This window comes from Oratosquilla oratoria, chromosome 26 (assembly GCF_046742065.1).
Source record: "Oratosquilla oratoria isolate Oo_2021 chromosome 26, ASM4674206v1, whole genome shotgun sequence".
Lineage (NCBI taxonomy): Eukaryota > Metazoa > Arthropoda > Malacostraca > Stomatopoda > Squillidae > Oratosquilla > Oratosquilla oratoria.
Window position 1 is genome coordinate 34,826,293 of NC_134802.1, and position 12,616 is coordinate 34,838,908.

General features: G+C 39.0%; 1 protein-coding gene across 1 annotated transcript; it reads left to right on the plus strand.

Annotated features, from left to right (window-relative positions):
- Nucleotides 1–184: 184 nt before the first annotated feature.
- Nucleotides 185–11,130, plus strand: LOC143039466 (uncharacterized). The gene is made up of 6 exons (XM_076209561.1): nucleotides 185–367; nucleotides 3,474–3,633; nucleotides 4,007–4,230; nucleotides 5,647–6,498; nucleotides 6,662–6,895; nucleotides 9,628–11,130. Exons 2-6 carry the CDS (start codon nucleotides 3,477–3,479, stop codon nucleotides 9,832–9,834), a joined length of 1,674 nt encoding a protein of 557 aa, XP_076065676.1. The 5' UTR covers nucleotides 185–367; nucleotides 3,474–3,476; the 3' UTR covers nucleotides 9,835–11,130.
- The last annotated feature ends 1,486 nt before the right edge of the window (nucleotides 11,131–12,616 follow it).

A 12,616-nucleotide genomic window follows, 5' to 3' on the forward strand; every position in this document is an offset into this window, starting at 1 on the left:
TGATTATAAAAGGTTTACATTTCAGGTAATGGGTTCATTTGTAAATGTTTTATGATTATTTTGGGTAATTTTTCTTAATTTTTTGTTAAAATGAACATTAAAATTTTATTCTGATTCCTATTTAGTAAATCAATTATTGCTCAACTCTCAATTTATAAAGTACTTGTACTAGCAGATAGAACAGTGAAAACATTAACCAGGCATAGCCTTATATGGCAAGAACGAGGCTTGTACCTTAATAAGGGTTGTGGTTGCAATTCCTGATGCAACATTAAATTCATATCATGGCATCGTTAGTTTGACTGATTCAAGACGAAAACGTAGACGTTCTGAGGAAGTTCTTCAAGTTTTTAATGAATTGAATGAGGTATGTAAATACTAATTTGTTTGTGTAATGTTACCCTAGTTACGCACTGGAGTAACAATTATACAATACACAGTATGCAGACAAGCAGCAAACAAACAAACTGCACGAGTAAAGGTCTTGCAAACTAAACGTTTGTCGGCTGACTTATTTTTTTTATGTGAGTACAAGTGTAAACAGACCCGTTAATACGTTACATGTTTTGACAGGCATGTCAAAGACCCTAACCATTACCATGGGCTGGAATAATTTGTATAATTCTGGACTTCTCGAAGGATGGTTTTATATTACAAAAAGCGGGATACCTAGTCCCATCACTCCGTCCCGATTTGTCGCCTTTTAAGGTTTACATGGGCAACACGATTGAAGAAATCTCTCCTTCCCCTTCCACATGGGTAAGGTCTAGGAGAAAGTATACTGAAAGAAGTGGTATTTACTTGTTTACCTGTTTCCATCTAGAAGTGCTGCTTCACAGCCACGGTGGTCTGCCGCTGCAGCGCAAAATAGTTTCTCTTTCTTACAGAACCACTTACTTTACTTTCGGTATACTTTCGGTAATTTTGTCTGTTAATGACACGGCTGAAGTCGGCTTCCGCACATTCCAAGTTGTCCTTGGTTCTGTACTGCTTCTGGCAGGGTGTTGTGGTGGCTGTAGGGGTATCCTGGTATCAGTGGATGGTCTGGTAACCCATCCAGCCACGGTGGTCTGCCGCTGCAGCACAACATAGTTTCTCTTTCTTGCAGAGCCACTTGGTCTGGTATTGTGTTGGAGGCTCTACATTGGGCTGTATACCCTAGCACAGGAGGTTCATCTGGTACTGTTCTGAGGAACATGTCTATTGCAGCTTTGAGCCAACCTCTACCGTGCACCCAGACATGCCTCTAATCTCCTTAGGGAGTGAATTGAAGATTTTTGGACTTTCAGAAGGGAGGGTGGCAGCCAGCATGGTTCTGATCTTCTTAATTTTTTGTTAAAATGAACATTAAAATTTTATTCTGATTCCTATTTAGTAAATCAATTATTGCTCAACTCTCAATTTATAAAGTACTTGTACTAGCAGATAGAACAGTGAAAACATTAACCAGGCATAGCCTTATATGGCAAGAACGAGGCTTGTACCTTAATAAGGGTTGTGGTTGCAATTCCTGATGCAACATTAAATTCATATCATGGCATCGTTAGTTTGACTGATTCAAGACGAAAACGTGGGGGTGGGGTGACCATAACTGATCGCAATAATCTAGCAGCAGCTGTACCAGGGCCTTCCATAGAGTCAGCCGTGTCTCTGGGTCCCTGCTGGTAAAGGTAGATTTCATTCTAACATAGACAAAATTATGCGTGGCTCTAGTCCATAGGGGCACCTCAAAACAGTCCCTAAAGCATTGGCTGTATACTAGTGTGCATTAATATGGCTGTATACTAGTGTGCATTAACCACTTCACTCCTGGTCAAAATCTCGCGGGCAGCATTAGCTGCCAGACGTACAATGTTGCGTCATAATACTCGCATTATAAAAAATAAAGTCACCGCTGTATCTATCGTTCTCTCTTTCACCCATGAATTTTGATAAACATAGAAAATATGATGAAGCCAGTTTACAGAGTTTGGGGGTCACGCAGGTACAACTACAATAAATATAATCAAGACGCCAACATCGGCATCCTCGCGTACCTTCTTGCTCCTCATGACGCCTACGTAGGCGTCACCGTATGGAAGGGGTTAATATGGCTGTATACTAGTGTGCATTAATATGGCTGTATACTAGTATGCATTAATATTGCATTATAACATACAATCAGTACCCCAGTATGGGGAACTAAGAATACAGAGAATCAACCGACCTAGATATGGACCAGGAGGTCTCCTGTCGGCATGCTCTGCCTTTGTAATCCTTTGTGAGTGTGTGCCTTGATCTCCCTTATAAGGGGGAAGAATCCTTTGGTATCTAGATAGAGATAGATTTATTCTAGAATAGCAGGGTCTTCAGATGGTCCTCAACTTTGTCAATTTATAAAGTAGCTGTAATAGTGGTTCTACAATGCATATTATTAAATGGTTCAAATTAGAATGACTAGTAAGTAAAACCATTAATATCATAAATACTATGTTCAGCTTTGTTCCCCATATCTTTTAAAAGACAGATAAATTAGGAAGGGTGCAAGGTAGAATCACTAAAATGATCCCTCATTTATGTGATAACCCCACAAAGAATATCTAAGTGAATTTAATTAATTTAGTTTATTCAAACATAGAATGTGAGATAATTTAATTTCACTCATTAAAATGTTCCATGGATTCTTTGATACAAATATAGATGATTATTTTATTGTGGACTGTGGTAATGTCACAAGAGATAATGGTTACAAATTAATCTGTAAGAAATCAAAGAATGTATATATATTTTTTAACCACATTGTAAATGTTTAGAACAAATAACCTGTTCATGTTGTACTTTGAAATACAATTGACAAGCCCAGTCTAACTTATATCTCAGTACTGTGAACTTATGCACTTAAGTCAATGGTTCTCAACTGTTTACACCCCCTTTCAATTTGCAAGCAGCGCTGTAAGGACCAGTTAGTCATTTGCTTATTGCATCTCCTTTGTATTCCTTCATAACATCACAAACTATTATGATACTACACATACAGGAATGAAACTAGTTACTTAAGGCCACCCAATATTGAACTTCAGCCACCCACTTACCCCTGAAAAACTTCTTGCAAATCTACAGGTTACATCTGATGTAGAGTAATCACATTATTTGTAATTTTTTTCACTTTCATCAGTAAATTGTGCCTCTATTTTTTTTTTATATGTTGATATTTATTATATAATCAGTCAATCTATTGCCCCTGATCCCTTGCAGAAAACCTGCTGCCTTTAAGTACCTAGCAACAGCCTCCAGGTAGAACCATAACTCAAGTACAATTAAGTATAGTCATGTATGAATTAAATCGTGAGCAAGGGGTCACTACTTAGCAGAAAGAGTTTTGATGAATAGGCTTTTTCAACTTTATTATGTGTACATTTTTCTCACTTTGTCATTTCTTTTTAATTTTACTTAGGTGGGAGCCAGTGATGCATAGATTTGCTTTATTTTTCCAGAAAATGCCCAAAGTGAAACCAGTCCCAACACTTTCCAGTCATGCTGTCGAAAGAATTACTCAACTTCTTACAGATGCTGTCAAAAGATGTGCATCAGAAAAATGTAAAAAGGAAAAAGATAAAAACACAGAAAACTCAAACCATAAATATGATAGTGGAGGTATAGTAATTCACATATATACGCATGTATACACAAAATTTGTACATGGCAATATTTGTATTTCTTTGTATGTTTACACAAGTAAGGTTTGATTATCAAGTCTTCATGTGGACACCCATAATATTTTTTCCTTTTTCAAGGATAATCAACTACCCTTTTATTTATCAGTATAGCTCATAGCTCAGGAAGTTTAGAATGGATGTAGTGGCTCTCTCTAAGCCAAAGAGACTCTCCACTCAAACCTTTCTTTTACCCTCTTCCTCCCCAGCTCAACAGATATTCACCATTTACCTAGACCACTGATATACATCACTATAAATGGAAAAGAGAAATAAGGTCATGTTTTTACGTGGTTATTTTTTTGCTTTCACAGTGCAGAGTATAGCAGAACTAGGAAGACTGCTCACATGTCATTCTCATGTATCTCTTCATGACTCACTCTTCCTTTCGGCCATCAAGCATGTTGATAGTGTGTATATGCGTACCAAAGAGTCTCGGCAAGTGCTGCAGGAGGTTATGGCTGTGTTTCTCAATAATTGTCTCCTAGAAATGGACTTTGGCAAAGTCAAGATGTTCTCTGAAGCAAATATGTGCAAGGTATTGTACAATTTTAATTTTTATTTGGAGTATTTGGGATGTTTTCCAAAGCCAATCATGTGACTTGGAATTTAAGATTTGTGATACAGGAGTGTCTGCTTTGACTTAGCCAAACCCCTTGATAAGGTATGGCCTTTTGTACATGTGTGTATAAGATTAGGGTTACTAGGCTGGATAGAGTGAGAAATGAGGAGGTGAGGAGGAGAACAGGGGTGAAAAAGGAGCTGGGAGATAGGGTTGATGAAAGAATATTAGGATGGTTTGGACACATGGAAAGAATGAGTGAAGAAAGACTAGTAAAAGAGGTATGGAAGGAAGATGTGGAGGGAGTGAACATGAGGGGACATCCTAGGATGAGGTGGATGGATGGGGTGAAGGGAGCTTTGGGGAAGAGGGGAATGTCTGTTGAGGAAGGAAGGGAGAGGACGGAAGACAGGGGTGAGTGGAGAATGGTTGTATATGGATGATGTTGTGATTGCATGAGGAGGAATGGGCGGGGGTTGGGGAGTGGGGTAGTATGTGTGAGTAAATTTTGACGCAGCCCGAAGGGATTTCTCCCCGTCCTCTCCTTATATGCAAGGGGGGACGGAGAGGGGGGGTCGCCGATTAAATGAAGCGGCCTTGCTGTGGATGTGCTGTGTCTTGCGACACTGCTTCTGACCCAGGGCGGTGGGCAAGGTGCAGGGATGACCCGTCATCCAGGAGGTGCTCAGATGAGAGGGAGGGTGGGAGGGGTGTGGAGTGTATTTAGGGATGAAATGGGTGGGAGTGTTTTTTATGCCTTTCCCTTTTTGGCTACCTCCCTTGAAAGGGGGAAAAAGCCTTGGTATATGTATGTATGTATGTATGTGTATAAGATACAGATATAGTGGTAGCTCAGAATTTGAAATTAACTCGTTCCTGGAGACCATTAATGCTCAAAAGATTTTGAGTTTCAAAGCAATTTTTTCTTTATTTAAAGTTAAGAATTGATATAATGTATATGCCACACTGGAATTATTATTATTTATTTATTTATTTTGACGCAGCCTGAAGGGATTTCTCCCCGTCCTCTCCTTATATGCAAGGGGGGACGGAGAGGGGGGGTCGCCGATTAAATGAAGCGGCCTTGCTGTGGATGTGCTGTGTCTTGCGACACTGCTTCTGACCCAGGGCGGTGGGCAGGGTGCAGGGATGACCCGTCATCCAGGAGGTGCTCAGATGAGAGGGAGGGTGGGAGGGGTGTGGAGTGTATTTAGGGATGAAATGGGTGGGAGTGTTTTTATGCCTTTCCCTTTTTGGCTACCTCCCTTGGAAGGGGGAAAAAGCCTTGGTATATGTATGTATGTATGTATTTATTTATTTATCTATTTTTTTTACATTTTGATTCTAAGAATATATGTACCTTTTTTAATTTGTTATAATTATTCCCTTCAGGTTCTCTTTGATCATCTGGATAAATGTTCAAATATAGAGCGCCTCATCATTGGCCGCTCATGCTATTGGCGTGCTGGAATTTTTGAAGAACTTTCTACAAAGTTGTCACACCTTTCTAGCCTAAGTATTTTGCGTATTCAGTATATTTGCACTCCAGCTATGATTAAGGGCATAGGATCCAGTTGTCCAAAGCTTATAGAATTAGACTTGAAAGGTTCAGAAAAGTTGTCTGATTCCGAAGTAGAAGATATAGCTGCTTGCAAGGAGTTGATGAAACTTGATATTTCTGGTACAAGAATTACTGGCAGAGGTTGCTGGGGCATTCTGGATAATGTCAAATCCTTAGAATGGCTTCAACATTGTGCTTTCAACTGTAATTCTGACTCTCTTATCTTTGAGTCACGAGGAGAAATGTTTGATTACATTAATAACAGGCTTGGGAAAAGAGATGACTTTTCGTCTGTGGTGGACCACCCGGACATGATGCTGAGAGACATCTCCTTTAACCTCAAGAACTTCTGGTTGTTCAATCCTCAAACAGAAGAGATGTATATTTCACTCCTGTGCCCACACCTAGAGCAGCTACGCCTTGATTTTGTCTTCCAAGACCTCAAAGAAGAGCCTGATATGGAAGTTATCACTAGACATAAGAACCTGAACCACATTATTGTCAGCATGTATGACCATTGTGCCATGCACCTCAATGAGCAACTTCTGGAAGCTTGTGGTGCCAACCTGACGACTCTCGAACTTCATCTAGTGGATGACTGGTTTATTGTAGCTGAGATTCACAATATCATAGCAAGAAATTGCCCATCACTTATAAAACTTCATCTGTCTGGAGACTACAAGGTAATTTCATTGGAAAGTAATATGCAAAGTTCACCTTCCATTTCTGAATATTTGTTGAATTATTGTGTGTATATGTGTGTGTGTGTGTATATATATATATATATATATATATATGCATTTGGTTAATGGACCAAATAAACTCACATGTTTGTATGATATATAGGGTAAACATAGCTTGGAAGACTGCGATGAAAGACTTGACTTCACAATCCCAGCCGCAGCCCACCCACATCTGAAACATTTAGCTATCACTGGAGTAGTTTCTAATCAAAGATTGCGGCATGCTCTCATGCACACCCCAAACTTAGAAACCCTCTACTTAGATGGAGAGCTTGAGTGGCTGCATGACACCACCTTCATGACAGCACTTTGTTACAACCCTCTCACACATCTTGAGGTATGTTGCACATTTTATCATAATAATATTTTTATTCTTATGCATTTGTGCCTGGAACTAGCTTTTACAGACTATTGTAGGATCCCTGGTGGTGATCTAAATTGGAATGGATGTGTAGGAGCATGCACAGAAAAATATTCAGAGACTGGATATCATGATAATCTTTTTTTTCCTCATAAAAGTAGTCTGTTAAGTACACCTGAAACAATTGTATTGATAGCTGGAGGTGTAGAAATGGTTTCATGGCAAGAGAAATGTGCAAGGATAGAGAAATTTAGGTTGTTTATTTAATATATATTACAAGACACAGCCTGAAGGGATTTATCCCCATCTTCTCTTTTTCTGAAAGAGGGGATGGAGAGTGGAGGTCACCAATTAAATGAAGTGGCCTTGCTGTGGATGTGCTTTGTCTTGCTGCATTGCTTCTGACCCAGGGCAATGGGTGAGATACAGGGCTGACGAGTCATCCAGGAGGAGTCAAGGAAAGAGGGAGGGAGAGATGGTGAATGGGAGTGGAGTATATGGTGATGAAATTGGTGGGAGTGGATTTATGCCTTTGACTTTTAGCTACCTCTCTTGTAAGGGGGAAAAAGCCCTTGATATATGTATGTATGTATATATTATGTTTTTTAGTGATATGGTGGGAGACTGGGATGATCCTTTATCAATAAAGTGCCAAGATGAGAGAGACATTGAATGGGTTTTGATGTCTATAAAGTGGTGGTGCAAGAGGTAAAGGCAAGGGTGGTGGATCAGGGATTGGAGATGGTTAAAGAAAATGGAGAAAAGTGGGAAGTGAGCCAGCTGTTGTTTGTGGACAACACTGCACTTGTAGCAGGATCAGAGGAGGGATTGAGAAAATTGGTGAAAGAGTTTGGGAGAGTGTGTGGAAGAAGGAAGTTGAAGATAAATGTGGGTAAAAGTAAAGTGATGAGATGTACAAGGGGTGAAGGTGGCAGCAGACTGGAAGTGAGTATTAAGAGAGAGAGACTGGAGGAAGTGGATAGTTTTAGATACTTGGGTGCAAATGTGGCAGGAAAGGGAGGAGTGGAGGTAGAACGTAGATTGAGAGAAGCGAGTAAATGTCTTGGTGGATTAAAAAGTGTAATGAGAAATAGACATTTGGGAATGGATGTTAACCACTTCAATACGGGACTTAAATCTCGCGGGCAGCAGCCAATGCCAGCCGTATGACGTAACGAAATAATATTCGCATCATAAGATATAGTCGCCGCTTATATCGATCGTTCTCTCTTTCACCCGCGAATTTTGAAAACCACAGAGAATGGGATTCAGGTCGCATTTGGGAGAATGTAAAAACACAGGGGCGACTACAATAAATATAATCAAGACGCCGATATGGCAGCGTCGCGAATCCACTTGCTCCTCATGACGCCTACGTGTGCGGCACCGTATGGAAGGGGTTAAGAGGAGATTGTATGAAGGAGTGATTGTGGCAACAGTACTGTATGGGGCAGAAACATGGAATATAAGAAAGGAAGAGAGAAGGAGTCTGAATGTGTTTGAGATGAGGTGTCTGAGAAGTATGATAGGGGTTGCTAGGCTGGATAGAGTGAGAAATGAGGAAGTGAGGAGGAGAACGGGGGTGGAGAGGGAGTTGGGAGATAGGGTGGATGAAAGAGTATTGGGATGGTTTGGACACATGGAAAGAATGAGTGAAGAAAGATTAGTAAAAGAGGTGTGGAAGGCAGATGTGGAGGGAGTGAACATGAGGGGGTGACCTAGGATGAGGTAAAAGGGGTTTTGGGGAAGAGGGGAATGTCTGTTGAGGAAGGACACGAGAGGACAGAAGATAGGGGTGAGTGGAGAATGGTTGTATATGGATGATGCTGTGATGGATGAGGTGGAATGGGTGGGGGGTGAGGTAGTGTGTGTGAGAAAAATTTGAAGCAGCCTGAAGGGATTTCTCCCCGTCTTCTCCTTTTCTGTATGAGGGGACAGAGAGGGGGGGTCACCAATTTAATGAAGCGGCCTTGCTGTGGATGTGCTGTGTCTTGCAACACTGCTCCTGACCCAGGGTAGTGGACAGGATGCAGGGATGACCTGTCATCCAGGAGGTGCCAAGATAAGAGGGTGGAGGGGAGGGGAGTGTATTAGGGATGGAATGGGTGGGAGGGGTTTTTATGCCTTTGTTTTTTGGCTACCTCCCTTGTAAGGGGGAAAAAAGCCTTTGGTGTATGTATGTATGAAGTGAGTGTGTACTTTGGTTTGACTACCCCACTCATAAGTATGAAGGAGCCTTTGGTACATATGTATATAGTGTAGGACCTTCTTTCCCTTATAAGAAATTATTAGACAACTTTACAGATGGGGATGACAGGTGGTGATGGATACGGAGGTGCCTAGTGTAGGCCTTATGGTCTCTTGCAGTGTCCTTCATTCTTATGTTCTTATGTTATAAAGAAAATAGCCAAGTCCAAGCGTACACTCACTCCACACCCAGAAAAACCCATTCAGCTCCCCTTTCATCTTTTAGGTTTTATTTTTGTGTTGTCTTTATGATATCTGTTTTCTAAATTGATCAATACCACACTGTGATTGCCTTCCAAAAGTAACCGTACATGCATGGTGAGGTTTTTATGAATAAATATCATATCTACTTGATTCTAGAAATTTTTAGTGAATATCATTTATTATTGTGCTTGAATTTAAATACTCTGATTAGGGAGATGTTCTCTTGATTTTATATTAATGTAGTAAGGATATTCCAGGTGTTGTGGTTCAACGTGTCTACAACAGTCACTCTGGATACAGTGAAATTCCTTGTGCTGCAGAGAAACAAACTTAGAAGAATTGGCCGCTTATGTCACATGAATGGCTCAACCATGGAGGAATATCAGGACCTTCTTCGGCAGGTTCGGCATCTTAATTATGATGTTCAACTCATATGGGTCACAGATCAGAGAGAAAAGTTGTGAAACTCACAAGTATATTTTTAAGTGATGATTTATGTCCAGTAGGGTATAACAGTAAGATGCTGCAAGTTTCAGCCACATTTTATGTGCAATAAAGTCAAAAGTCACATCAGAGTGTTAGTTTGAATGATGTTGCAGAAATTTACAAAAGGTTGGACACTGGTCTAAACATTATGGATCATAATTTTCATACTGTTATGAATCAAAGATAGAATATTTAGGATATTCATCTTAATGGCAATAACTTGCTACATTTTGCTTTTTTCTGGATTGGTTCATTGTAATATGATTTTGGAATGATGGAGGAGGAATGTGGTTTAATTCCATTAATTTGGTGTATGCTTTGTTTTAGCTAATGGCAGACAATTTTATTACCTGGGTCTAGATTCAGGCTAAAAGGAAGTCTTAACTAATCTAGACGCGCATTTTGTCGTACACCCAACCCTCGTTTAGCTAAATGAAATTGTTGGTGTTAGCCTTATTAAATATCCAGTGGATATGTTCAAATTAAAGGAATTGATATTTCTTCTTTAGTCAGTTAGAATGCTGATTGTTTAGTCAGTAGTTATGTGTTTACTTAAAGTTTGGGAAGGCCTGGTAAAAAGCAGTATCCTGTTTTAAGTATAGTTTTGATTGCTTTAATCTGTGCTTTAATTTATAGAAATTTATATTTTCTGTGATTTAGTAATGTGATTCTTTTGTACAGGCGTGTAGCTAGTTTAATCAATTCTGTCCAAGTCCAGATATATCATTATTTGATAATTAAGAACTGTCTAGTCCATCCATCACTTGTGTAAGCAAGAAGGTATTTTATCTTCCAAATCTGTATCCTATGTTGTCAGTAAACTGTCATTCCATTGACATTCATTATTTTGCTGCAAATGAGTAAGACGGAGCAATGACTGCAACAGCAATGTAGGAGAGAGGGCAAAAGCAGTGTATGGGAACCAGTATATTTAACGTTTTGCCCAGCTGGGTGAAATATTAAATATACTGTATTCCATACTCTGCTTTTGGCCACTATCATACAGTTCTGTTCCAAACTCGATGGATTATATTAATATATGCCGGTAACTGGTACCAGTAGATATCATGTGAACATAGAAGTGAAAACTTTGTTATTGGACATGCAACTATGATGAAATTAAGTTTATGTTTCCATTATGATGAGCAGAAGAATGTATTTGCTTATTGATTTACTTATTTTCTCATTAATTGTAGTGTTATAAGGATGCTAGCAATAACAGTGTTCAAGGATATGTGTGTGTGTGTGTGTGTGTGTGTGTGTGTGTGTATATATGTGTATATATATATATATATATATATATATATATATATATTTTTTTTTTTTTTTTCTATGGAGATGGGAAGGTGTTATCGATGTCTGTTATATTTCAGCTTGAATGCACAATTTAGGTTTTATGTCTGGAAAATACTAGTTGCAGTATTAGAGTTAACTACTTTAGTAAGAGATCAACCCCTAAATTTAAATTAATCTTGTAATAACCAAAACAAAATCGTGAAGTAGATTGTTGAATAGAAAGATTTGAAATTATCTGAACTTTTTTACTATGATGATGCACGCTAATAGATTCTAATCTGGCAAACACCAAAAGATTTTATTCAGTTTAGGTGTGACAAGCAGAGGAATTAAGATTGAGTTTGTTAACCCCTTTGCTATGATAATATTAGATAGTTTAGCTAACACTGGGTGATTTAACTCTTCACGGGATAGGAAATGATCTTGTAGTGGAGGAGTTGACAGTAACAACAATTGTTGACTCAAGTTTTGTAAACTGGAAACCTGCAGCTGAAGAGTAGTTGGTGGTGATCTTCAGATCCCTCCATAATTATTTCTAGGAAGAAACATAGGTCTCATGTTTGAATTTTATTAGTGTGAGACTCTTTCTGTATCACTAGCATGTGGTAGTAGGAAGGAAGGAGCAGTTTCCATTTGTCAGTTCTCCCCGTGCAAAAAGGTGGATGAAGTATATATGAAGCTGATGGAAATAGATCTTAGGTCTGGTACTGTGGCTGGCAACTTGCAGTTGTTTCAGGCCACTTGTGTGGCTCCACAAGCTTCTTACAAAATAATTATTCCATCAAAACAAAGATGTCATATACTGTAAATTTGTAAAACATTCCAGGCAAATAGTGTGTATGTGTATATATATATATATATATATATATATATATATATACACAAATATATATATATATATATATATTTATATATATATATATATAGAATGTATGTATGTATATATATATGTGTGTGTGTGTGTGTGTGTGTACATTCACCTTCGAAAAGATATGTAGCCATCTATTGTTATGACTTGTAGAAATGTCTTTCCTAATTTGAACTTACATTTTTGTATTGCAACTCTGACAGCACAACATTTCAATTAAACTAAAAAAAAGATGGCTCTTCTAACTATAAGGGTTACTGACCACTGGTCTAGTGTGACGACCAAGTGTCAGCCCATCAGGGCTGTATCCCTAGATGAAGCTGACAGTGGTGAGTTTTGCAGAGGGGTAGGAGGCAGGTGACTCTGACATCCATCTTACATGACCATACCATACTACCCATCATCATTACCAAAGGGTTGAAATTAGGATTAAACAGTTTTACCACTGAGAGCTCTCTACATGAATAATATCTTGTACCCTGATGTAGAACAAATTCTGTAAGTGATATTGTCAGGTTAAGAATAATCATTTAAATCTGGAGCCTCGTTAGTGACTGGCAATAGTCCTTCAGCCCTCCCATTGGTCTATGGGAAGA

Bases quoted from the DNA above. Each gene is read 5' to 3' on its own strand.
- LOC143039466 (XM_076209561.1), top strand. From the start codon at position 3,477: ATGCCCAAAGTGAAACCAGTCCCAACACTTTCCAGTCATGCTGTCGAA. The intron at 6,499-6,661 runs GTAATTTCATTG...TATGATATATAG, and splicing joins ATCTGTCTGGAGACTACAAG to GGTAAACATAGCTTGGAAGA. The intron at 6,896-9,627 runs GTATGTTGCACA...AGGATATTCCAG, and splicing joins ACCCTCTCACACATCTTGAG to GTGTTGTGGTTCAACGTGTC.